Source organism: Bos javanicus, chromosome 21 (genome assembly GCF_032452875.1).
Source record: "Bos javanicus breed banteng chromosome 21, ARS-OSU_banteng_1.0, whole genome shotgun sequence".
Taxonomy (NCBI): domain Eukaryota; kingdom Metazoa; phylum Chordata; class Mammalia; order Artiodactyla; family Bovidae; genus Bos; species Bos javanicus.
The window spans coordinates 66,397,810-66,423,274 of NC_083888.1; the positions used below are offsets into that span (position 1 = coordinate 66,397,810).

The 25,465-nt window shown below is 47.8% G+C and overlaps 2 protein-coding genes and 1 non-coding gene across 9 annotated transcripts in view; 2 read left to right on the forward strand and 1 right to left on the reverse strand.

The window, feature by feature from the left end:
* Positions 1–986: 986 nt before the first annotated feature.
* CINP (cyclin dependent kinase 2 interacting protein) lies at positions 987–15,595 on the reverse strand. Of its 3 annotated transcripts, none has more exons than XM_061395435.1 (5): positions 15,517–15,595; positions 10,675–10,843; positions 8,445–8,574; positions 2,536–2,665; positions 987–1,429 (listed from the first exon to the last, which is right to left on the reverse strand). In XM_061395435.1, exons 1-5 carry the CDS (start codon positions 15,521–15,523, stop codon positions 1,227–1,229), a joined length of 639 nt encoding a protein of 212 aa, XP_061251419.1. In that variant the 5' UTR covers positions 15,524–15,595; the 3' UTR covers positions 987–1,226. The 3 variants fall into 3 exon arrangements, with proteins under 3 accessions (XP_061251419.1, XP_061251416.1, XP_061251418.1); XM_061395432.1 differs by lacking the exon at positions 15,517–15,595 and adding an exon at positions 14,956–15,452; XM_061395434.1 differs by lacking the exon at positions 15,517–15,595 and adding an exon at positions 14,558–14,609.
* Positions 9,463–9,579, forward strand: LOC133234844 (U5 spliceosomal RNA). Its single transcript, XR_009732337.1, has one exon. It is a non-coding gene; the product is annotated as a U5 spliceosomal RNA (small nuclear RNA).
* Positions 15,596–15,688: 93 nt separating the features above from the next.
* The window catches only part of TECPR2 (tectonin beta-propeller repeat containing 2), a 101,120-nt gene continuing 91,343 nt past the window's right edge, over positions 15,689–25,465 (forward strand). For all 5 annotated transcript variants that reach the window (XR_009732232.1, XM_061395414.1, XM_061395416.1 and 2 more), the window contains exon 1: positions 15,689–15,778. The gene's annotated coding sequence lies outside the window, so the exon portion shown is untranslated. The remainder of the gene's footprint in view (positions 15,779–25,465) is intronic.

Here is a 25,465-nt window from a genome sequence, read left to right on the forward strand (position 1 = left end):
ATTTACTTTTTTAAGTACCACACCCCATCCCAATCCTAAAAACTGACCCCATGCCTCTGAGGAGGGCTGGTCCTGCCCACCTGGCTTGGGACCACGGCAGGGAGCCCTGGGGGCAGGATGCCCCTTCTGCCGAATGCCAGTCAGGCGGTTTCCAGGCTGCAGGACATCTGACGGGCTACTATTATGGTTGGGTTCTAATAAATACTGCCAAGGAGAGAACAAGAAGTTCTAAGAAGTGCTGCTTTGGAATGCTTTACACATGCCAACTTACACAGTGAGATTCGCTCCAAACACACCCCCGTCACATACAGTCTTTTATTTCTGGATATTTTCTTTCTTTGCCTGGGAAGCACTTGTTCCTGAGCTGCTAGGACTTGAGTGTCATGAGACTACATCCCGTATCACAGCATGACATTTCTTAGACTTCTGTTTCTGGGGGAGCAATGGCAGAACTGACCCCCAATATCTTGTTGCAGACATTGCCAAACTAGGATTTAAACCAGAAGGACATGGAAGACACTTCACCTGGCCTGTCATGGCCTAAGTACAAAGATGGGCAATTTTTTGGTAGCTAGTTCTCATTTGCATGATGCTGATCTTTATTCAGTGACCTCTCAAGTATTTTAGACACTAGTTGCAATTACAAAGCTAATGTGCACTCAGTCGTGTCCAACTCTTTGGGACCCCAGGGACTGGAGCCCACCAGGCTCCTCTTGTCTATGGAATTTTTCAGGCAAGAACACAGGAGTGGGTTGCCATTTCCTTTTCCAGGGGATCTTCCCAGCCCGGGGACTGAACCCAAATCTCTTACATTCCTTGCGTTGGCAGGCAGATTCTTTACCGCGAGTCCCACCCATCTTAGTTGTAGTTACAAAGCTAATACAGTCCCACAATTTTAACAATACAAATATTAAACCAGGCATTTTCTACACAAGTGGAATCTATGTAAAATAGACCTAATTGACAAAAACCAGATCACTCAGTCGTTTAGTTGAGGAACTCATTTATTTCATGCGGAAGTCTTCATAGATGCCACATTCACAACAGGTGCAGACAAGGCTGAGTGGTAGACAATGTCTGGAGAGGCTGCAGAGAGCTGGTGCAAGGATCGAGCACAGGGCCTGATCCAGGGTGCAGCCGGGGGGCGTGATCCCAGGGTACCGCCCAGCGCCCACCTGGAAGTCTGTCCGCTGGGGGGGTCTGGAGCCCGGAGGCGTGGGGGGAGGTCACAGCACGCGGTGCCCGGTTTCCAGCAGCATGCTCTCCAGAAGCAGCCAGCTCCCAGCCTCCAGGTAGGGCTGATGCAGCCACATGGACAGGTAGCTGAGGGCGAGGTCGCGGTCGGCCGTGTGTGCCAGCTGTTCCACCACCGTGCGCTTCAGGCGGAGCTCCTGGCTGTACATGTCCGAGAGCTTGCGGGAGACCTCGTCTGCAACAAACGCGGGCCCCCTCGAACAGCAGCATTTGCTGGAGGGGGATTTTTTGGCCCTGCTGCACTGCTTATGGGATCTTAGTGCCTGGACCAGGGATTGAACCCATGCCCTCTGGAGTGGCAGCACCAAGTCCTGACCACCAGGGACTTTGAAAAGCTGCTCCTTAAAAGCCAGAGTCAGCAGCAGAACTACGAGGAAGACGGACTCTGGCCAGTGTAGATCAGGATCAGATAACAAGGGAAATGAGTGTCATGGAATTAAAAAGCACCTGTAACCTTCTCTACACAGCTCTTAGGAGCCTACAGTCACTATACAGAGTGCACTCATCTCAGACCGACAACATTCAATGAACACGTTACATTAGGTGATTTTATCCTTCTCCCTTATTTAGAAGTGAGGTCTCAAAGCGACATCAAATAGTTTAGCCCTTCTTTTAAACTAATGATGCTAAAAACAGCCCTGACTGCACAATTTATTTAAGTAATGGGGTTTGTTTTCCCAGCAGCCTGCCTTCATGGGGCAGGCTAAAGTGATCCCCATTTACTTTTTAAACAAAGCAAAACAAAAAGTGAAAATCTATCTTTCTACCAAAAAAAAAAAAAAAATCCTGCCTCTGCTGAGGTGGCTAAGCTCATTCTGCCCACTGGCTTTAAAGGAGTAACGGCAGCTTGCTTCATGGGTCTCTAATGATGTTTAACACTCTTTGCTGATTGTTGTTCAGTCACTAAGACGTATCTGACTCTGCGACCCCGTGGACTGCAGCCGCCAGGCTTCCCTGTCCTTCACCATCTCCCGGAGCCTGCTCAAACTCATGTCCATTGAGTTGGTGATGCCATCCAACCATCTCATCCTCTGTTGCCCCCTCCTCCTCCTGCCCTCAATCTTTCCCAGCATCAGGGTCTTTTCCAATGAGTCTTTGCTGGTTAGTAGGTAATTAAAGCCAAGAAGAAACACTCATCTAAGATGCCTCCATCTCCCTCCCTCCCAATGGATCCTTCTGAATTGAATTTCAAAGTCTTGTCAGCTTTAGAGGGCCAGATCTAAATGGCATGAAATGCTCTCAGGATCTACCCTTGAAAAGCAGGCACAAAGAACTACTTACAAAAATGAGCTGTGGGCCACGTGTGGAAGAGCGGGGGGCGCTTTCTCTCCTCCCCATGATGGTAATCCTCTAGTTCACAAACGCCCTTGGTGGTTGAAGACAGCTTTTCCATCTTCATCTGTATTTTCGTCTGAAAAAGATATTAACTTAGACTATGAGAATATTATTGGAAATTCAGTCTTAGATTCAGTAACTCTGAAGATTTCAAAGCTAAGAAATGTAAGTCTGTTGAGAGGTAAGTCCAATAACTCAACACCATTCACTCCGTGTGCAGCAAACTTCTGGGAGATGGAGGTGAACGGTTGCTTTGATTACACAAGTTTGGTTTACTTCAGTAATAAACCCTGGATCTCCATTGCTGGAGAAGAGGAAGCTTGCGAGCACTAGCTCTCTGAACATCACTCACTTTTTAGCACCGAAGACCTAGAGGGGTGGCAAGGCAGGCTCTCCCTTTCATGGAATGAAAGACAGGAGAAGAGGCATGAAATGAGCTCACCTCTGACTCCGATGAACTGCCTTTGAGTTTGATGCCAAAAACTCAGCCTCTGTGCACCAGTGCTGAATCAAATCTCAGACAGAGTTTTGGGTGAAGTAGAAACGAACAGCTTTATTGCTTTGCCAGGCAGAAGAAGACATGGCAGCCTCTTGCTCTGAAAAACTGTGTGTCTGCGGCCCAAGGGTATTTGACGAGGAGTTTTACAGCCACAAGGGGTGGGGTTGCCAATAAGATTAGGGTGTGTGTAGGGCCTGGTCTCAGGTGGTCAGGCCTCCTAATCTTGATGAGTTTCTCGGGTCCCTTTAATCTTGCCTCAAGTAGTTTCTTGACTGCTCCTCTCTAAATTAGCAACTGCTGGAATCCACCCTTTGGAACTCAGGGAAGGTCAGGGAGGCTGGAGTCTTTTTTTAAAAACAAATTATTTATTCATTACAATTTTATTTAATGGTTTTTGGCTGTGCTGGGTCTTTGTTGCTGTGGGGCTTTTCTCTAGTTGCAGCGAGCGGGTTGGGGGGCACCCTCTGGTTGCGGTGCTCGGGCTTCTCACTGCAGTGGCTTCTCTTGTTGCCAAGCACGGGCTCTAGAGCAGAGGCTCGGTAGTTGTGGCTCACAGGCTTAGCTGCTCGGTGGGATGTGGGATCTTCCCAGACGAGGGATCGAACCCATGTCTCCTGCATTGGCAGGCGAATTCTTTACCACTGAGCCTCCAGGGAAGCCCCGTATTTATTTATCTGGCTGTGCCAGGTCTTAGCTGCAGCACTTGGGATCTCTGATCTTCGCTGCAGCACGTGGGATCTAGCTCCCCAGTCAGGGATTGAACCCGGGTCCCCTGCACTGGGAGCGTGACGTCTTAGCCACTGGACCACCAGGCAGGTCTCGAGCCTGGGGTCTTGCCTACAAACAAGAGAGGTGGGACAAAAAGGCTTCCGTGTCCTGCTTGGTTTCAAGTTCACTGAGACCTCTGAGGCTTGGTTTCATTGTTGATAAAACTGTAATAACGAAAGGCAGCCCAGCATGCTGCACACGGGGAGGCAACAGCGAGCACGTGAGCTGACGGTGCCTTGGTGCACGTCAGGAGCTTGCTGCAGTGGGGCCCAGCCCAACAGACTGCCTGCTAACACAGGGGCCGGGGGACTGAGCGAGTGCCTGCGGGGTGCCCGGTCGGAGCCACGTCAGTGTTTGTGAAGACAAACACGTGCAGTGACCAAGCTTTCGGATTTCAGTAGCATAGGTCTGTGTGCGTGCATGTTAAGTCACTCCAGTCGTGTCCAACTCTGTGTGACCCCATGGACTGTAGCCCACAAGGCTCCTCTGTCCATGGGATTCTCCAGGCAAGAATACTGGAGTGGGTTGCCATGCGCCCCTCCAGGGGATCTTCCTAACTCAGGGATCGAACCCGGGTCTCTTATGTCTACCTGCATTGGCAGGCAGGTTCTTTACCACTAGCGCCACCTGGGAAGCCCCATTGCAGGGTCTGCTGCTGCTGCTGCTAAGTTGCTTCAGTCGTGTTCGACTCTGTGCGACCCCATAGACGGCAGCCCACCAGGCTCCCCCACTCCTGGGATTCTCCATGCAAGAACACTGGATTGGTTGCCATTTCCTTCTCCAATGCATGAAAGTGAAAAGTGAAAGGGAAGTCGCTCAGTCGTGTCCAACTCTTAGCGACCCCCTGGATTACAGCCTACCAGGCTCCCCCGTCCATGGGATTTTCCAGGCAAGAGTACTGGAGTGGGTGCCATTGCCTTGGCCCTAAGTATGAAGTTAGCTTTATGTACACAGCGGGGTGTAAGAAAAGCTCTACCAGTCATCAAAATCTTAATTCCCTGCACCTGGTCCTTCAAGCACTCTCTAACTACATGAAGCGGCTGAACTAAATTTAGCTAACATTAGTTTTTAAAGGACCAGACTCTTCCCAAATCTTTCCAGGTTCGATATTTCATTTGGCCCGACGCCAGGAGGTAGGACTCATCACTTCCGGATGACAGCTGGGAAAATTCTCAAGGTTGCTGAGCTCGGGACGAGGCCAGGCCTCAACATCCCATCCCCAGCCCTGCCCTCTGCGTCCTGCGGCAGCTCCCCGCTGCCACCTAATGCTTAGAAGAGCTGATGAGCCCAAGGACAGCAAAGGAAACCCCGGAGGCTCCAGCCTGGGCCGGAGGGGCCAGCTCCATCTGGGGGCTCATTCAACAGTAACGACACCAAAATCACACACGCCACAGCCCTGAAGTGACACGCTCGCAGCGCCACGTCCCTCCTAAAGGCAACAGCCCTCACTGCGAAATGTTCGTCCAGCTGAGGGACACGGACACCTCCACCCTCCACCAAGGCCAGATTCAAGGACAAGTCAAGCCTGGGAAACCATTCTCTCTAAAGGCTGGAGGAAAACAGGAATAATGATATCAATATTCTCGTAACATCAACTTTGGTTTTGAAACTGAGAACTAATTCTCAAACTACTTTATGTTTTTTTTTTGGCCATGCTATGCAGCTTGCAGGATCTTAGTTCCCCAACCGGGGATTGAACCTGGGGCCCACAGCAGTGAGAACTGAGTCCTAACCACTGCACCACCAGGGCAGTCCCTTGAACCACTTATTCCATTTAAAATAGAACAAACCCACTGGGGCAGAGAGCTCGGGGCCTGACAGCTAGCACCCAGGGTCAGCCCAGGCTGTCTGAAGGAAGCCGATGGCGCCCACTCCAGTGCTCTTGCCCGGAAAATCCCATGGACGGAGGAGCCTGGCCCAGGCTTTGTCTGAAGGAAGGCGATGGCGCTCCACTCCAGTGCTCTTGCCTGGAAAATCCCATGGGCGGAGGAGCCTGGCCCAGGCTTTGTCTGAAGGAAGCCAATGGCGCCCCACTCCACTACTCTTGCCTGGAGAATCCCATGGATGGAGGAGCCTGGCCCAGGCTTTGTCTGAAGGAAGCCAATGGCACCCACTCCACTATTCTTGCCTGGAAAATCCCATGGACGGAGGAGCCTGGTGGGCTGCACTCATGGGGTCGCTAAGAGTCGGACACCACTTCACCTTCACTTTTCACTTTCATGCATTGGAGAAGGAAATGGCAACCCACTCCAGTGTTCTTGCCTGGAGAATCCCAGGGACAGGGGAGCCTGGTGGGCTGCCATCTACGGGGTCGCACAGAGTCGGACACGACTGAAGCAACTTAGCAGGCCTTGGGAACTAGAGCCACTGTGGGGCATGCGGTCACCTCAAACCTAGCGGCCATTTTCAGCTGCCCTGCTGTGGGTGAAGGGGCCACGGACAGGACGTGTCACCTGCTCAGTCCATCAGGCTGGGTTTTCTGGACCTTGACTCAGGTCTGACACCCCCCCAGGCCACCCCTCCTCTGCACAGTCAGCGGGGCTGGGGAAGGGGGTCCCGTGGCACCAGACAGCCACGCGAGAACAGGGAGAATGGGGACCACGCAAGCAAAACCAGTCAGTCCCTCCTGCCTTGCCTGAAACGGGAGGCGAACAGCCTCTTCCCCTTGTTCCTGCCCAAGCCCTCCTTCCCCACCGTGGTGTGCATATGCACAGAGTTATAAATGAGGGAACTGCGTGCTAAAGAAAGCCAAATGGCATTTAGAAACAAAATCCTTCCCAGGGTTTTTACGTTTCGTAAAAGTCACGTTAGCATGTGCCTGAAGTGTTTCTCGTTCTGATCCAGCTGGGGGTTCTGTGAGATGTTTTGTGTGGAGAGGGAGGCGGTAGGCCACGGATGATGAAGTTCTAGTGCAAGTGTTGCCACGTCGACCAACAGATGACAGCCTGGCTGCCTGTCCTTAACTTTGTTGAAAGCATTTCAGTATACACATGGAACTATATTCTATATGCCGTAACACACCATAATGGAAAAGGATATGAGAGACAGTATGTGTACATGTGTAACTGAATCACTTTGCTTTACGGCACAAAGGAACACAATGTTGCAAACCAACTAGACTTCAAGGAAACAACAGAAACTGACAAGTACAAGCTAAGAGTGACCAGAAATAAACAATAAAAACTGACAAGTACAAGCTAAGAGTGACCAGAAATAAACATTTCAATATAGGAACTTAGCCATCCAGTTTTTTCGCTTTCAAGCAACGTGTGCACTGGTGTTTTGTCCAAACAAAACCACTTGCCAAAATCAAACGGGTTGATGTGGGGGAAAACATTGATTACTCTGCCTGTGTCGATTCAGGAAGCCTAGGTCCAGAAGCTGAGGTCAATGACCCAATTATTGGAGACACAGCAGTGACCAGAGAGATGCGACAAAGCAAACACCTACACGCCTTCCCCTCCAGCCTTCCTAGCAGTGGGAGTGCTGAGAAGGGATCAACGACACAGGCCTGTTTCTGCCTGAGCACCTGAGAGGGGTGGGGCAGGTGGGCAACTGTTTCTTATCACAGCACCACCCGAAGGCGGTGTTACAAACCAGGACAATCACAAAACCCTGATCTTTACTTAGAGGAGACAGATAGCTGCCCCCCTCCGCCCCCCGCCGCAGCAAAATATCCTGAAGACAGTAGTGCATTTCGATCAAAGGAAAGGCGAAACCAAGATGTCCTTGGTGCCCTATTTATTTTTCTCGTTTTCATGTTTCAGAAGCCATTACAGCTTATAAAGGATGTGCTTCTTTTCTGAAAAACTCATAAACCTATAGTCTGCCTTTAATAGGCGGAATCCTGACTTTGAACAAGTGGTATCTTGAAGAAATACAATGATACTCGACATATGCTGTTTAAAAAGATAAGGAAGCGTGTAAAGCATTAGAAACACATCAAGAAATGTTAGAACATATAGACGCTCTATGTGGAGAAGCTTTAGTTATCTGTGTTGAAGATGTGTAAAACCCTATCCCTGTGTCTGGCTGAGACGAGGGTGTTTCGTCCACACGAGGTGGCCAGCGTGGTGGGTACCGACATCCAGCCTTGAGTTAAACAACACTTCAGAGCATCTCTTATGGGTGAGATCAGGGCTCTCAGGCCAGATCCAGCTCCATCTATTTTTGGGTGTCCCTTGAGCTAAGAATGGGTTTTACATTTTTAAGTGGTTGAAAAAAAAATCAAAAGCAGAATATTTCATGTGACACATGAAAGCTGTATGAAACTCACAGTTCAGCGTCCATGAATAGAGCTCTGCTGGCATGCAGTGGTGCCCACTCGCCTCTGGCCGGCTGCTGAGTAGAGGCGAGCAGCCCGCAAGCCTAATTTGCTTCCTGTGGGGACCGGGAGCAGGGACACTGCCCTGCGACAAGCCGATCAGAAGGAAGGTCAGGACAGCATCTCGGAAACCAGATTTATGGGGCAGGCAGAGCAAGAGACCAACGAGGAGGTGGAGAAGGGACAAACAAAATCTCGGAGGAGGGAAGTGTGGAACCCTGCCGGGCGCCGGCGCACACTCGCCCCGGGGCAGCGACACCTTACCAAGCCTTCCAGGGTGGCCTGCAGCTCCTCGCACAGCGTCTCGAGCTCCCTGCTGTATTCCGGGTGCTCCTTTTCGGCACCGTCGTCAGAAGCCAGGCTGCTGCTCGCTAATTCTATCTTGTCTTTGCTCCTGAACCAGATGGAAAAGCAGGAACAGAACACACTCCATGAGGTTGCCTCCCTTCATTAGGATGAACCCTAGAAAACTCAATATCCATGGACATGTGTCATCATCGACTGTTTGCACCGGTGTCATTTCACATCATCATATTTACATGTTATTTACGCACACAAGGAATATGTCCATCCACTGCTCGATTCTGCCCTAGAACAAAGTCAGTTCAATCCAGCCCTGTGGCGTCTTCAGTGGACAAGACATGGTCATTTCCTCAGAGCCCGCCAGCTAGGAATGCGTTTTGTAAATGGAAAGCTGTGATCCATGGCACCTGAAATTAATCTAGTGGCTCCACAATCAACATTCAAGTGAAAAAATGAAACATTAGAAGATTATCAGAGAAGATCTTCTCGTTGTTCTTCATTTTGTAGTCCAAAAAGTTTTAAAAAAGATTTTTGGAGCATACTTGATTTACAATGCTGTGTTAGTTTCTGCTGTACAGCAAGTGAATCAGCCATACATACACATATAGCCACTCTTTTTTAGATTCTTTTCCCATCTAGGCCATTACAGAGTATTAAGTAGAGTTCCCTGAGCTATATAGTAGGTCCTTATTAGTTATCTATTTTATTTACAGTATGTGTGTATGTATGTATCAATCCCAAACTCCCAGTGTATCCCACCCCCAACCTCCAACTTCAGAGAGCATCTTATGGAGTCAGGTAAGAACTGCTTCATGGAACTTGCTGAGCAGGAGAAGGGACCAGAGGGCTGACATGTCTGATGTGCTTGGGAGAGCTGGCGAGGGCCAGGGGTCCAGCCCAAGAAGTTAAGACTCTAGACTCCGGCTGGTAGACAAAAGATATGCAGCTTTGAGAAATCAAAACTACTATATATAGATCCACACTCATGTTTCTCTTCAGGTCATTTAAATCTTTCGCCTTTTACTAAAAGATTTCCATGGGTAGGAACAAGCTTGAGTCTTGATTAAATTTTTTGAGGCCTTGCGTAAGCCAGGCTGATTAGAAAAAAAAAACAAAACCCAAACTAAAAATATATATACAGGAAAATGCAAAGAATAATAAAGCAAATCTTTCAATCAGAACTGGTAACTGCCAACAATTTCTTCATTTTCTTTTGTCTACAGTTTCTCTTTTGTCTTTTTAAAAGAACTTGCTAAGGGAAAACACACTCCAGCATGTCTCCTCTGCTCTGAACACCCCACTGGGTGTTCTGACCACGTCTGGCTCCTGGTCACCATAGGGAGATAACCAGGGCAAGGTCTGGGAGGGTCTCAAGCCCAGGGGCTTCTCTCCCTGTGGCATCAGGGCCCAGGGAAGCGTTCAGGTTCCCCAACCTAGAAGCTACCTAAACCCCTGTCCTTCCGGGTTTTTATGGAGGCTTCCTTACGAAGTCACAATTGATTAAATGATTGGCCATCGGTGATTAACTCAACCTCCCCAGAGTGCAGGTGAGGGGGCGGGGCTGACAGTGCCAACTCCAATTGCACGGCTGGTGTCCCCCTCCTTAGGGGTTTTCCAAAAAGCCCCCTTATTAACACAGGCTTGGATGTCTTAGGAAGGGGCCTGTTATGACCACAGGGCACTCCTTAATCATTCTGGAGCTAATTCAGGAACTGGAGGACCAAAGAACAAGTATTACTATAACTAAAGATTCTTCCGTAGGTCAAGTCCCTAAGGAAATCATAAGCGTTTTAAGAGCCATGTGCCAAGAACAGGGACAAAGGCCAAATCTATGTATTTTCTAGTGATAGTCACAACACCGCAGAAATAAAAAGCAGCAGTCTGGAGATGAAGTGGAACCTGCCCCACCATCCCATTCAGTCCTCCCAGAAGGTACCAGTGCCTGAGTCTGTCTCCTCCCAATCCATTTTGATAATTTGACATGCAGATGTAACCACAAACGATTTGTAGCATAATTTTGTTTCTAAAACGCACGTACCCTTCACACCTGCACGCACTGTTCTATCAGTGCTTGTTCACTTTGTTTATCCACGTTGCTGGAGGCTACCTGGCCCACTCTAAAAGATGCCCATCAAGTGTCTGCCCGATCGCTAAGGCCGAAGCGCCCAGAACGTGTTCTGCTGGTACTTACGACAAGCTGATTTTCATGTTGGCGATACTGTTTGCAGTAGCAAAACCTCCATCGTTGAGGGTTTCCCACTTCAGGATTAAATTATGCCAATCGGCCGCATTGTCCTTAATTTTTCTTGCACTGACAGATAAGACAGGTTTTCTTGGCGTTACAGTTCCAAGAGTCTTTGCTAATAAGGAGGAAGAGAAACATCACTTTATGAAATTCAAGATCACAGTTGGGGGGAAAATGGTCCTTGTGATTTGCGACAGTAAGACTATTTAAAACACTACATCGACTGGACAGATCCTGTTGTGAAAATGAAGACGTGCGGACGAATGTGAAAGTTCCTGGGACGAGACAAAGAGAATTGTTTCTACCTTAAAAGTCTCGGCAGATATAGCCGAGTCCTCTCGAAGCCTAATGGCTCCACACTTTCACGCTGAGCACTCTGTGATGTCAATGTGAAAGTCGCTCAGTCGTGTCCAACTCTGCGACTCCATGGACTGTAGCCTGCCAGGCTCCTCTGTCCATGGAATTCTCCAGGCAAGAATTCTGGAGTGGGTAGCCGCTTCCTTCTCCAGGGGATCGTCCCAACCCAGGGATGGAACCCAGGTCTCCCACACTGCGAGCACTGTGACCACTTGTGAAGGTCGGGATGGAGGCAGAGCTGTAACTCTGTGCTGCCAGGCTCTGATGCCCCTGCCTTGGTGCTCCCATTCTCTAGCCTCAGGCACTCTGATACCTGGCATTTGCTCCGAGCCCTGTGGGTAACTGGTGCTAGGCACTCCAACACTGACACGGCTGGACCCCAGAGACGCAGCGACGGTCTCGATGCTGCCAACGCAGGAGGAGGTCCAAACTCTTTCAGGACCTGGCTCCCTCTTGGCCTCGCTGCAACCCCCACCTTGAAGCCCCTCAATCTCTAACTAAAGTCAACTACTTGTAACTCTGGAAAAGTCCTCTGCATGTGCAGTTCTCTCTGCTAGAAAGTTCTTTCATTCCTGAAAATGATGCTGCCCATATCCTGGGACCCACCCAGACCCCAGCTCCTGTGGGAAGCAACACCCAGACTACTCAGGCTGTCTGGCCCTCCCACCCCTCTCTTCTTCTCTACTTAGAATCCCTCAGGGACTTCCCTGGTGGCCCAGCCCAGGTTCGATCCCTGGTCAGGAAACTAGATCCCACATGCCACAAATAAAGATCCTGCATGCTGCAATGAAGATCGAAGATCCCTCCTGCTGCAACTAAGACAAACACAGCCAAAAACCCAAAAAATCCTACAAAGGCATCTCATGGCCCACAGGATAAGGTCCAAATTCTCAGAGAGGTCCGTAGGAATCCAGGACACACAATTGTTTGGAGTATAGATTCTAAAGACCAGGCTGACTGGGTTTGAATCCCAGCTCTGTTACAGCCACCTGTGCAATCTTGGGTAAGTTAGTTAACCTCTCATGGTTTCAAAGTGTCCATCCGTAAAATGAAGATAAACTACATCTCCTTCTGAGTTAACGTGAAGATGAGATAATATACGCAAAGCTGTGTGGGCCTGGCACATGGCAAGTATCCAACACAGTATGTGTTACCTCAAGGGCCTCTCCAGTGTTTTGTCCACCACCACCAAGCGGTGCACTCAACCCTGACACTGCCTACTGGGAGTCAGCATCAGATTCCACAAGTTTAACGGCTCAGTCCTGTAAGACTCCTCTCCCCTCCCTCCACTTCAGATCCCAGCTTCAAGTCCAGGTGGCCACCTGTGCCTCTGACCTACAGGCTCCCCTCCTGAGGTTTGATTAACTTGTTAGAGTGGCTCACAGAGAGCTCAGGAAAACATCCTCCTTACTAGGCTGCCAGGGAGAGCCAGATGGGAGCGACGCGTTGGCCGATGCATGTGGGCAGGGGAGCAGAGCGCTCTCCCTGCACCCCCAGCCGCTCACCAACCTGAACGTTCTCACAACCCTTCACTCCTGAAAGTTCTCACAACCCTTCACTTTTGTTTTTTTATGGATGCTTCGTTACTTGGGCACAACTGATTAAATGAGTCACCGCTGGGGCTGATTTAACTCCAGCCTCTCTCCCTTTCTTGGAGATGGTGGTTGAGGTGGGTGGGACTGAAAGTTACAACTCTAATCACACGGGTGGCCCCCCCTTGACAACCAGCCCCCATCCTCAGGCTACCCAGGGGCTTCACTTTTAAATATCATTGATTTTTTTCATTCATTCTTTATTTAGACAATTGTCCAGTATTTGCTGAAACCTACATGCAGGTCAGGAAACAACAGTTAGAACTGGACATAGAACAACAGACTGGTTCCAAATAGGAAAAGGAGTACGTCAAGGCTGTATATTGTCACCCTGCTTATTTAACTTCTATGCAGAATACATCATGAGAAATGCCGGGCTGGAAGAAGCACAAGCTGGAATCAAGATTGCTGGGAGAAATATCAATAACCTCAGATATGCAGATGACACCACCCTTATGGAAGAAAGTGAAGAGGAACGAAAGACCCTCTTGATGAAAGTAAAAGAGGAGAGTGAAAATGTTGGCTTAAAGCTCAATATTCAGAAAACTAAGATCATGGCATCTGGTCCCATCACTTCATGGGAAATAGATGGGGAAACAGTGGAAACAGTGTCAGACTTTATTTTTGGCTCCAAAATCACTGCAGATGGTGATTGCAGCCATGAAGTTAAAAGACGCTTATGCCTTGGAAGGAAAGTTATGACCAACCTAGATAGCATATTGAAAAGCAGAGACATTACTTTGCCAACAAAGGTCCATCTAGTCAAGGCTATGGTTTTTCCAGTGGTCATGTATGGATGTGAGAGTTGGACTGTGAAGAAAGCTGAGTGCCGAAGAATTGATGCTTTTGAACTGTGGTGTTGGAGAAGACTCTTGAGAGTCCCTTGGACTGCAAGGAGATCCAACCAGTCCATCCTAAAGGAGACCAGTCCTGGGTGTTCTTTGGAAGGACTGATGCTAAAGCTGAAACTCCAATACTTTGGGCACCTCATGCGAAGAGTTGACTCATTGGAAAAGACTCTGATGCTGGGAGGGATTGTGGGCAGGAGGAGAAGGGGACGACAGAGGATGAGATGGCTGGATGGCATCACTGACTCGATGCATGTGAGTCTGAGTGAACTCCAGGAGTTGGTGATGGACAGGGAGGCCTGGTGTGCCGCAATTCATGGGGTCGCAAAGAGTCAGACATGACTGAGCGACTGAACTGAACTGAACTACATTACACCAGACATGGGCAAGGAAGTGCGTGAACTACGCAGACCAGGGCCACTTCCATAGAACTTACTTTCCAAAGAGGAGGTGGATAACAATTAGGTGATTATCCGTTTGTTTGTTTGTTTTTCCTTTTTGGCTGCACCATGCAGCATGTGGGATCTTAGTTCCCAGACCAGGGACTGAACCCAAGTTCCCTGAACTGAGTCTTAACCACTGGACCGCCAGAGAAGTCCCTATGATTATTAGCTTATATCATAAATGCCAGAGAATAAGAGCGAAGCGTGTTAAGAGCGAACCCCGAAGACATTGTCATTTAGGCTGAAACCTAAATGATGAAAAGTCAACAGCAAGGACCCTAAGTGAGAATGAGCTTGGTGAGTGTGAAACAAGACCCATGTGGCCAGAATGAAAAGGAGAAAGAGGGAGCAGTAGCTGAGGAGGCAGTCAAGACAGCCAGAAAGTGTTAGGCCAAGGTAAGGCATTTGGGTTTATTCCAAGTCAATGAAAAGCAAGCAGGAAGCTTTGAGTAGCTACATGACCTGACATAGGTTTTTAGAAAGTCACTTCCACAAAGAAGTCTTCTTGGATCCCAAGGTTAGGTTAGGACTTACTGCACTCTACACCTGAACACCCTTGACCTCATGAAGTTTCATTCATGACACTCACCAACGCAGTGTATTTGCTTGTTTAATGCCCAATACATTCCTTGACAGACTAAGTTCCACCACAGTAGCGACTAAGGCTGTCTTGTTCCCTCTTACAACTTCAGCACATAGTGAAGGAAAGTCGCTCAGTTGTGTATGACTCTTTGCGACCCCACGGGCTATACAGTCCATGGGATCCTCCAGGCCGGAATACTGGAGTGCGCTGTAGCCTGTTCCCTTCTCCAGAGGGTCTTCCCAACCCAGGGATCGAACTCAGATCTCCCGCTTTGCAGGCGGATTTTTTATCAGCTGAGCCACAAACGAAGCCCTCAGCACATAGTAGGTGCTGACTAGAATGTGTTAAATGGAGAAAAAAATCTCTTACCGCCTGTACCACAATCTTCTAAGGAGTTCCCTTACCGAATAGGGGCTCCTCGAGGGCGAGGAGCACGTGAGAGTCATTATCTGTCTGCCCCAAAACACAGCACATATTTAGGAACCAAAAACAACGCTCTGACTTCAAGGAACTCAAACGAGATCAGGTATCAGCCACAGAGCAGGACAGCAGCATAGCGGGTATCTTACTTATTCTCTCCAAGCCTCGACTTCCCACCTGTTGATGACACTTCAAGGTATCGTGGTGAGGCTCAGTGAGCACTCGCTGAATGACAGCTTTTGTTACAAGCAGAAAAAACTCTGTGGCCAGGAACTCTGACTGACGGGATTTCAGAGAAAGCGCTCTGCTGTTGCTAATTTATAACGACAATTTGAGTGTCAGGATCTGCTGACGCTCTTTTGATTATTTTGGCAAAACTGACTTCCAGACCGACTGCGGAGCCTGTGCCGGGGCCAGCGGGCTGGACCGGGGCCAGGCACGAATCGGCACGCAACCAGCGAAACCTCCGGCCGCGGGTCCAGCTCCAAGACCAAACGGCACCACTCGCACCCTCCCGCTTGGGAAAACTGGCCCTTCTCACGCACCTTCCATGCCTTCCGCAGGGATCCCGGGAAAGAGATCCGAAGCCCCGCCTATGGACCGGAAGTCCTCTGCGTCACTTCCGACACGCCCACCGCCCCTAGATCGGGCTCTGCCGCTCTAGCCGGCGGCGGAGCCGGCTGTTCCTCGGCGGTGCCCGTCCCGTTGCCCAGGGAACGGACTCCCGGCAGTCCCCGCGGCCCGGAGTCCATCCCCATCTCCTCCGGCCCGGCCGGGCCGACGAGTCCGGAGGGGCTGCCGCGGGAGGTGAGTCCCGCCACGCCGCCCGGCCCCGCGCTCCCCCGCCCGAGCCGAGCTCCTGCGCCTCAGGGTCTCACTGTCCGTCCCGCCCCCGTTCCCGACCCCCGTCTCGCCAGCGCCAGGTGGCCGAGGCCGTTGCCGTGGCGCCCGAAGCGTCGGACCCCGTTCCGGGCAGAAGCGGGCGGCCAGCTGAGGGAGCCGTCGTCGCCCACGCCTCTGGGCGCCGCGGGTCCGCCGCCCCGCGCGCGCGGCTCGCTCGCCTCTCAGGTTCCGCGCCTTCCGTCTGCCCGGGCCGCGCCCTCGCACCCCCGCCGGCCCCGGGTGCCGAGCTCCAGGGTCTTTCTGAGGGACCCTGCGCCTTGTCCCCCAGCCCGAGCCTCTCAGTCCCGGTCCCTTCATCCGCCCACCAGCGCCTGGCACCAGGCCTTGGCTCGTACCCAGTCGATGCTAAGTGTTCGTTAAATGGATAAGTGAGCGACTCTCCTCTCAGTCCTTTAAGGCCTCAGGCAAGATAGTGAGTGCAGGTTGAAGAGTGCGGCACCTCGGAGTCAGACCCGGCGCACAGCACTGCCCCTTCCTAGCTGTGTTTCAGGGCAAGTGATGTCTCCGTAAACTTGAGTTTCACCGTCAGTAAAGTAGGGATTGATAATAGTTTCCAGCTCTGGCTGGGTGAGAGGATTAAACGGGTCAGTGCTTGTGAATTGCTCAGCACCGTGGCCGGGCGCTGTGCATTTCAATCAAGACTAGCTAGCCCCTGCGGTCCTTACCCGCACACCCTACTTACTTTTCTCTTCTCTGCTCTTTTGTTCTTCATCCCTTTTCTTGCTGAGATTCAGGAATTTTATTCCGTCCTATTGCTTCTGTTGACGTTTGTTGGCAGAGTGCGGGGGACCAGCTTGGCAACACCCTTGCCTTATCTGCTGGAGCGATCAGTTGCACTTGGGCTTGACTTCCTCCTAGTAGCCAAGGTCTTGAAAACTTTTATGGAAAGGAGTTCTGGAAATCCCCAAACCCAGATCCCAGGATGGACGGAATCTGGGAATAAAGTCATTGTAGCCCTTGTGTTCACCAGCCCTGGTCCCCTGAGCTGCAAACCACTTTTTACTTCCTCCCACCTAGAAGCTACCATGCACCTTGGTGAAGCTCTGAATTTGTTTGTTTGTTTGTTTTTGAACATCCCTTGTTGGTTCATTCAGCAGGTAGTTATTTGGTGCCTGTTGTATGCCAGCCACAGTACCAGCTTCCAGAGACGCTGTGGTGGACCAGACAGACCCAGTCCCTGTCCCCAGGGAACTTTCCAGGTTGAGAACCAGCAGATGTAGGTACAGGGAATGCTCTGCTCGAGTTTTCAGGACTGGCTTGGAGGCTGGTGGTGGAATCAGGGTGGTCCTCTTCTGAAGGAGTGACTAGTAAGGAGCTTTTGTTAGGTTTAAGTTACTTTGTAGTCTCATTGTCTTTTTCAGTGTAAGATTGGCTCCTATTGGATTCGTTTTCCATTTTCTCTAAGAGAAATTAGACCTTAAGTTTGGGGGAGGCCTCATTTTATCTTAGCTTCTGTGTAGTTTGGACAAAATGGTTCCTGGAACTTAGTGGGGAAAAGGGAAGCAAAAAGGCATCAGGCAGAGTAGCTGACTGAACTTAGAAAAGTGGAGAATGGATTGGAAAACAGTTACTCATAACAGAAACAAATTTGGAGTCAGGCCTGGAGAGATGTCTAGATACAGAAGAGCATAAGAGCGTGGTAGAATCCAAGGGAGTAGCTGATGGCTCTGTGAACTGCTGAGACAGAAGTGAGCTGTCCTTCGAAGCGTGTGTCAGTTTTAAATGAATGTATTCTTTGGACCCAGACATAAAGAGACCATTGAGTTTTTGCATAATGATGGATGTAAGTGATGTGGAGTGGTTTTATATGTTGTTCTACCATACCTCAGGAATTCTGGCCGTGTTTAGAGAGAGATTAATTCAACAGATATGTGTTGATTGTACCACACTCCCTGGTGGTCTTTTGGAGACGAGCAGGATGTAGATGAAGACTGGCAGGAAGCCACCGAGGAGGATAGAGAGCAAAGCATGTGGTAACCACGCTCATAGCGTTCTGTGAAGGCGGAGAGACACCAGCGAAGTGTCAGAGGGAGTCTGAAGGCTTCCTGTGGCCAGGGCGTTCTTACAAGATATGTGTGGGGGATGGGGAAGGAACGAAAGGGACTTTGCAAAAACCGTGGGAGTTTGGGGCTGTGCTGGCAGACTACTGTGGCTGCAGTGTGGGGTATATGGAAGGAAGAGTGGCCTGAGATGAAGCTAGATACAGGCTGCCTTGTTGAAATGCTCAACTTCATGCTCTGATCAGACTTCAGCCTCTGAGCACTGGCTAACCATCAGGCTTGGGATCAGGGAAGTAACCAGATTTCATTTGAAAGATAAATAACTGCCTCCATCTCATTATGTTCAGCCATAAGATTTTATGTGAAGTCAAGTGGGCCTTAAGAAGTATCACCAGGAACAAAGCTAGTGGAGGTGATGGAATTCCAGCTGAGCTATTTCAAATCCTAAAAGATAATGCTGTTAAAGTGCTGCACTCAATATGCCAACAAATTTGGGAAACTCAGCCAGTCTAGGACTGAAAAGGTCAGTTTTCATGCCAATCCCAAAGAAAGGCAATGCCAAAGAATGTTCAAACTACCACACAATTACATTCATCTCACATGCTAGCAAAGTAATGCTCAAAATTCTCCAAGCCAGGCTTTAACAGTATGTGAACATGAACTTCCAGATGTTCAAGCTGGATTTAGAAAATGCAGAGGATCCAGAGATCAAATTGTCAACATCTGTTGGATCATTGAAAAAACAGAAGAGTTCCAGGAAAACATCTATTTCTTTTTATTGACTACGTCAAAGCCTTTGACTGTGTGGTTTATAACAAACTGTGGAAAGTTCTTCAAGAGATAGGACTACCAGACCACCTTATCTGCCTCCTGAGAAATCTGTGTGCAGGTCAAGAAGCAACAGGTAGAACCAGACATGGGGCAACAGACAGGTTCCAAATCGAGAAAGGAGTACCTCAAGGCTGTATATTGTCACCCTGCTTATTTGACTTATATGCAGAGTACATCATACGAAATGCTGGGCTGGATGAAGCACAAGCTGGAATCAAGATTGCTGGGAGAAATATCAATAACCTCAGATATGCAGATGACACCACCCTTATGGCAGAAAGCAAAGAAGGACTAAAGAGCCTCTTGATGAAAGAGAAAGAAGAGAGTGAAAAAGCTGGCTTAAAACTCAATATTCAGAAAACTAAGATCTTGGTATCTGGTCCCATCACTTCATGGCAAATAAATGGGGAAAAAATGGAAACAAGTGACAGACTTAATTTTTTGGGCTCCAAAATCACTGCAGATGGTGACTGCAGCCATGAAAGTAAAAGATGCTTGCTCCTTGGAAGAAAAGCTATGACCAACCTAGACAGCATACTAAAAAGCAGAGACATTAGTTTGCCAACAAAGGTCCATCTAGTCAAAGCTATGATTTTTCCAGTAGTCATGTATGGATGTGAGAGTTGGACCATAAAGGAAGCTGAGCACCAAAGAATTGATGCCTTTGAACTAGGGTGTTGGAGAAGACTCTTGAGAGTCCCTTGGACTGCAAGGAGATCCAACCAGTCCATCCTAAAGGAAATAAGTCCTGAATATTTATTGGAAGGACTGATGCTGAAGCTGCAATACTTTGGCCACCTGATGAGAAGAACTGACTCATTTGAAAAGACCCTGATGCTGGGGAAGATTGAAGGCAGGAGGAGAAGGGGATTACAGGATGAGATGGTTGGATGGCATCACCGACTTTTATATGCACATGAGTTTGAGTAAGCTCCGGGAGTTGGCGATGGACAGGGAAGCCTGGCGTGTTGCAGTCCATGGGGTTGCAAAGAGTGACACGACTGAGCGACTGAACTGAACTGATAAGATTTTAATACTTAAAAGAATAGTGGATGTTGTAGCCGGAGTTTAATAATAGACTGTACAACAGGGAGACTAATTACCACTTCGTAGAGATTTTGGAGAGAATCCTTAAACCATTAGATTTGTCAGGGTGCTTTGGCAACTTCCAACCATTGTACTAGGTGGATAATTTAGACCATTGTACCAAGTGGATGATTTTTAAATACTGCCAATCAGGTATTTGGGTGCTATCAGTCAGTGTGAAGTCAGCTACAACCTTCCAGATGTGTGAGTTGTGGTTATAATGGGGGAGGGAATTATCCTGTCTTGAGGAAGAATGTTGTGATTTTTATATGTTTAATGGAAATATCCATGACCAGAGAAGCATTATTGATTTTAAAGATTGGATTGAGAATATTCTTTTGCAGTAAGACCTGAAGTTAACTTTTAAAATTTTTTCATTCAACAGGTTGATGTTGAACATCTACTCCATGCCAGAGGTGTTGTTAGATACTAGGCTTTTCACTGGTAAACAGGAGAGAATTTGTGTTCCTTACAGTTCCCTAGTGGCTCAGAGGTTAAAGCGTCTGCCTCCAATGGAGGAGACCCAGGTTCGATCCCTGGGTCAGGAAGATCCCCTGGAGAAGGAAATGGTAACCCACTCCAGTATTCTTGCCTGGAGAATCCCACAGACAGAGGAGCCTGGCGGGCTACAGTCCACAGGGTCACAAAGAGTCAGACACGACTGAGGGACTTCACCATCACCTTCACAGTCTCATCAGTGAGATGATCATTAAACTGTTTATCAAATAAAGTAATTAAAAGTGTGATGAGAATTATGAAAGATAGGATGAAAAGTTGAGGGATGTGGGGACTGATGGACACTGTCAGTGATCTGGTCAGTGGATGTCTTTCTGAAGCCAGATGTGTGGAGTGAGATTCAAGGTGGTGGGGAGCAGGGAAGATAGTCAGTTCTGAAGCCCAAGGAGGGAATAAGTGGGTGGTAGAGACAGAGCTTAGAGGATGAGTGGGGAGAGGTGGATGTGTGATGGGGGAGCCGGGAAGGGGTCAGGCCAACAGGGCCTCGTCCACAGAAAGGTATTTGGCTGACTCAAAGCACTCAGAAGCCCCACTGAAGAATTTTGAATAGGGTGAGTGATATGAGAGCCAGCCATTTCTCTTTCAAAGAACTTTAAAAACAAAACAAAACACTTTTCCGGAGCTGTTCTAGGTTTATAGCAAAACTGAGGGGAAGCTGCAGATACTTCCTTATACTCCCTGAAAGTGAAGGTGAAAGTCGCTCAGTTGTGTCCAACTCTTTGCGACCCCATGGACCATACAGTCCATGGAATTTTTCAGGCCAGAATACTGGGGTGGATAGCCTTTCCTTTCTCCAGGGGATCTTCCCAACCCAGGGATCGAACCCTGGTCTCCCTTCCCTTGCACATGTATCCCTCCCTTATTATCACCATCCCCCACCACAGTGGGACATTTGTTACAGTTGGCGAACCAGCATTGATACAGTGTTATCACCCACAGTCCATGGTTTACCTTAGGGTTGGTGGTGTGCATTCCGTAGGTCTGGACAAGTGTGTAGTGGCGTGCATCCATCATGGTGTCAGTACTTTTACTGCCCTAAAAATCCTCTGTGCTCTGCCTGTTTATCCCTTCCCTCCCCACCCAAACCTTGGCAACCCCTTTTCACTGTCTTTATAGTTTGCCTTTTCCAGAATGTTACGTAGTTGGAATTACACAGCATGAAACCTTTTCAGATTGCCTTCTTTCATTTAGTAATGTGCACTTCAAATTCTCCATGTCTTTTCTTTCTTTTTTTTTTTCTCCATGTCTTTTCATGATTTAATAACCCATTTATTTTAGTGCTGAATAATATTCCAGTGTCTGGATGTACCAGAGTTTGCTTATTCATTCACTTACTAAAGGACATCCTCATTGCATCCAAATTTTTACAGTTATGATTGAAGGTGCTATAAATATCCTGGTGGGTTTTGTGTGGATGTAAGTTTTGAACTCCTTTAGATAAGTACCAAGGACTGCATTGCTGGATCATGTGATAAGGTTATGTTTAGCTTTGTAAGAAGCCTTCATACCGTCTTCCTAAGTGGCTGCACCGTTTTGTAGCCCCACCAGCAATAAATGAGAGTTCCTGGTGCCCCGCGTTCTCAGCAGCACTCGGTGTTGTCAGTGGTGGAGATTTTGGCCATTCTAGGTTTATAGTGGCTCTTGTTTTAATTTGCATTCTCCTGATGACATACGATGTGGAGCATCTTTTCATAGACTTATTTGATATCTGTATATCTTCTTTGGTAAGGTGTTTTATTAAGATCTTTTGCCCATATTTTAATTGGGTTCTTGAGTTTTAGAAGTTCATTGTATGTTTTGGATAGCAGCCCTTAATCAGGTAGGTATTTTACAAATATGTTTCTCCCAGTTTGTGACTTGTCTTCTCTTTCATTTGCGTAGTCTTTTGTAGAGCAGAAGTTTTTAATTTTAATGAAGCCAGCTTATCAGTTACTTCTTTCATGGGCCGTGCCTTTGGTCGTGTTGCCTAAGACGTCGTCACCGTGCCCAGTCATCTGGGCTTTCCCCGGTATCGCCTTCTGCATGTTTTGTCGTTTTCGTGTCTTACGTTTGGGCCTGTGATCCTCTTTGAGTTAATGTTTGTGAAGAGTGTAGATTCTGTGTCTAGACTCACTTTTTTCCCTGTGGATGTCCAGCTATTCCAGCACCATTTGTTGAGAAGGCTGTCTTTGCTCCACTGTCTTTGCTCCTTTGTCAGAGGTCAGTAGGCTGTGTTTATGTGGGTCTGTATCTGCACTTTCTCTTCTGTAGCTTCATTTGTTCTTTCACCAGTACCACACTATCTTGATAATTGGTGCTTTATAGTAAGTTTGCAGTCAGATTATATCAGTCTTCAAACTTTATTTTTTTTTCCATCAATATTGTGTTGATGGGTCTTCTGACTCTATAAAACTTCAGAATTATTTTGTTGATATCCACAAAATAACTTACTGGCATTACACTGAATCTGGAAATCAAGTTGGGAAGAACTGACATCTTGACAATATTGAATTTTCTTAACTATGTACATGGGATACGTCTCCATTTATTTAGTTCTTTGATTTCATTCCTGTGACTTTTGTAGTTTTCCTTGTATAGCTCTTTACATATTTTGTTAGGTTTATACTTAAACATTTTATTTGGGGGGATCCAAATGTAAACGATACTATGTTTTAATTTAAAATTCCACTTGTTCATAGCTCCTATATAGGAAAGTGATCGGCTTCTGTTTCTCTTGTATTCTGCAACCTTGCTATAATTGCCTATTAGTTTCAGGAGTTTTATTATTATTTGGGGTTTTCTATCAAATGAACATGTCATCTGCAGAGATAATTTTATTTCTTCCTTTTCAGTCTTACATTTCCTGTCTTATTGTATTAGCTAGAACTTCCAGTATGATACGGAAAAGGACTGGTGAGAGGGGGACATCCTTGCTTTGTACCTGGTCTTAGTTGGGGAAACTTTGAGTTTCTCACCATTAAGTATGATGTTAGTTGTTGGATTTTTTGGTAGATATTCCTTATCAGGTTGAGGATATCCCCTCTATTTCTGGTTTACTGAAGCTTTTTGTCTTGAGTGAGTGTCAGAGAGCGGATACTTCTTGTTTTTTTGGTAAAAGCTTCATTGAAAATTCACATCCATGTGTATTACCCATTTAAAATGTCCAATTCAGTGTTTTTTAGGATATTCATAGAGTTATGCAGCCACCACTACAATCAATTTTAAGACATTTTACCCCCCTAAAAAGAAACTCCAAACCCTTTAGCAACCATCCCCACCCTCACCCTTTTTGCCTCCCAGCTTTAGGCAGTTACTGATCTACTTTTTGTCTGTAGACTGGCTACCTCAGGCCATTTGTGTATTTCATCTTGGTGGAATCATCCAGTGTATGGTCTTCTGTGTCTGGCTTCTTTCACTAGGCATAATGTTTTCAAGGCTTATCATATAGTGTGTATCAGTACTTCATTCCTTTTTACTGCTGAACAATATGTTCTGTTGTATGGATATATCCTGTTTTGTTTATCCATTCATCAGTTGATGGACAGTTGGGTTGTTTTACTTTGGTTTTATGAATGGTAATATTTTGAAATTAAGTTTATGTGTTCAGTTCAGTCGCTCAGTCGTGTCCGACTCTTTGCAACCCCATGAATCACAGCACGCCAGGCCTCCCTGTCCATCACCAACTCCTGGAGTTCACTCAGACTCACATCCATCGAGTCAGTGATGCCATCCAGCCATCTCATCCTCTGTCGTCCCCTTCTCCTCCTGCCCACAATCCCTCCCAGCATCAGAGTCTTTTCCAGTGAGTCAGCTCTTCGCATGAGGTGCCCAAAGTATTGGAGTTTCAGCTTTAGCATCAGTCCTTCCAATGAACACCCAGGACCAATCTCCTTTAGAATGGACTGGTTGGATCTCCTTGCAGTCCAAGGGACTCTCAAGAGTCTTCTCCAACACCACAGTTCAAAAGCATCAATTCTTCAGTGCTCAGCCTTCTTCACAGTCCAACTCTCACATCTTTCATTTCTCTTGGGTATATAATTAGGAATAGAATTGCTGGGTCATATGGTAAATCTGTGTTTAATGTTTTGAGGAATTGCCAGACTTTTCCACAGTGACTGCCTCCTTTTATTCTCTACCAGCAATGTATGGGGCTTCCTAGACAGTGCTAGTGGTCAAGAACCCACCTGCCAATGCAGGAGATGCAAGAGATGTGGGTTTGCTTCCTGGGTCAGGAGGGTCCCCTGAAGTAGAAAGTGATAACCTGCTCCAGTATTCTTGACTGGAAAATCCCATGGACAGAGGAATTTGGCAGGCTACAAGCTGTGGGGCCACAGAGTTGGACACGACTGAGCGTCTAGACAGCAATGTATGAGGGTTCCAGTTCTCCACACCTCTGTTAACACTTATCTGTCTCTTGATTATAGCCATCCTAGTGGGTGTGAAGTGGTAATGTCATTGTGGTTTTGTTTTGCATTTTCCCTGATGATTAATGATGTTGAGCATCTTTTATTGTGCTTATTGGCCATTTGTATGTCTTCTGTGGATAAATGTCTATTCAGATCCCACTATTCAGTTGGTCACTTGAAAATTATCTTTTAATTATTGAGTTTTAAGAATTTTTCATGTATCGTGGATATAAGTCCTTTGTCAGATAAATGATTTTTTTCCCAGTATGTTGGTTGTCTTTTCTCTCTCTTTTTTTTTTTTTGGCTGCACTTTGCAGCATAGAGGGTCTTAGTTCTCCTACCAGGGATCAAACCTGTGCCCCTGTGTTGGGAGTGTGGAGTCTTAACCACTGGACCACAGGGAAGCCCGTCTTTTCATTTTTCTTTCTTTAGTTTTGGCTGTGCTGGGTCTTCGTTGCTGCGCCCAGGCTCCCTGCAGTCATGGTGAGCAGGGGCTGCTCTTTGTTGCAGGGCTTCTCATTGCCGTGGCTTCTCCTGTTGCGGAGCGTGGGCTCTAGGCACATGAGCTTCAGTCGTTGTAGCACTCAGGTTCAGCAGTTGGCTCGTGGAATCTTCCAGACCAGGGATGGAACCCATGTCCCCTGCCTTGGAAGGTAGATTCTTCCCCATTGTACCACCAGGGAAGTCCATCTTGTCACTTTTTTTTTGATGATGCCTTTGGAGCACAAAAGATTTTAATTTCGATGAAGTTGGAGAGCTCGCTGTGCCCGCTG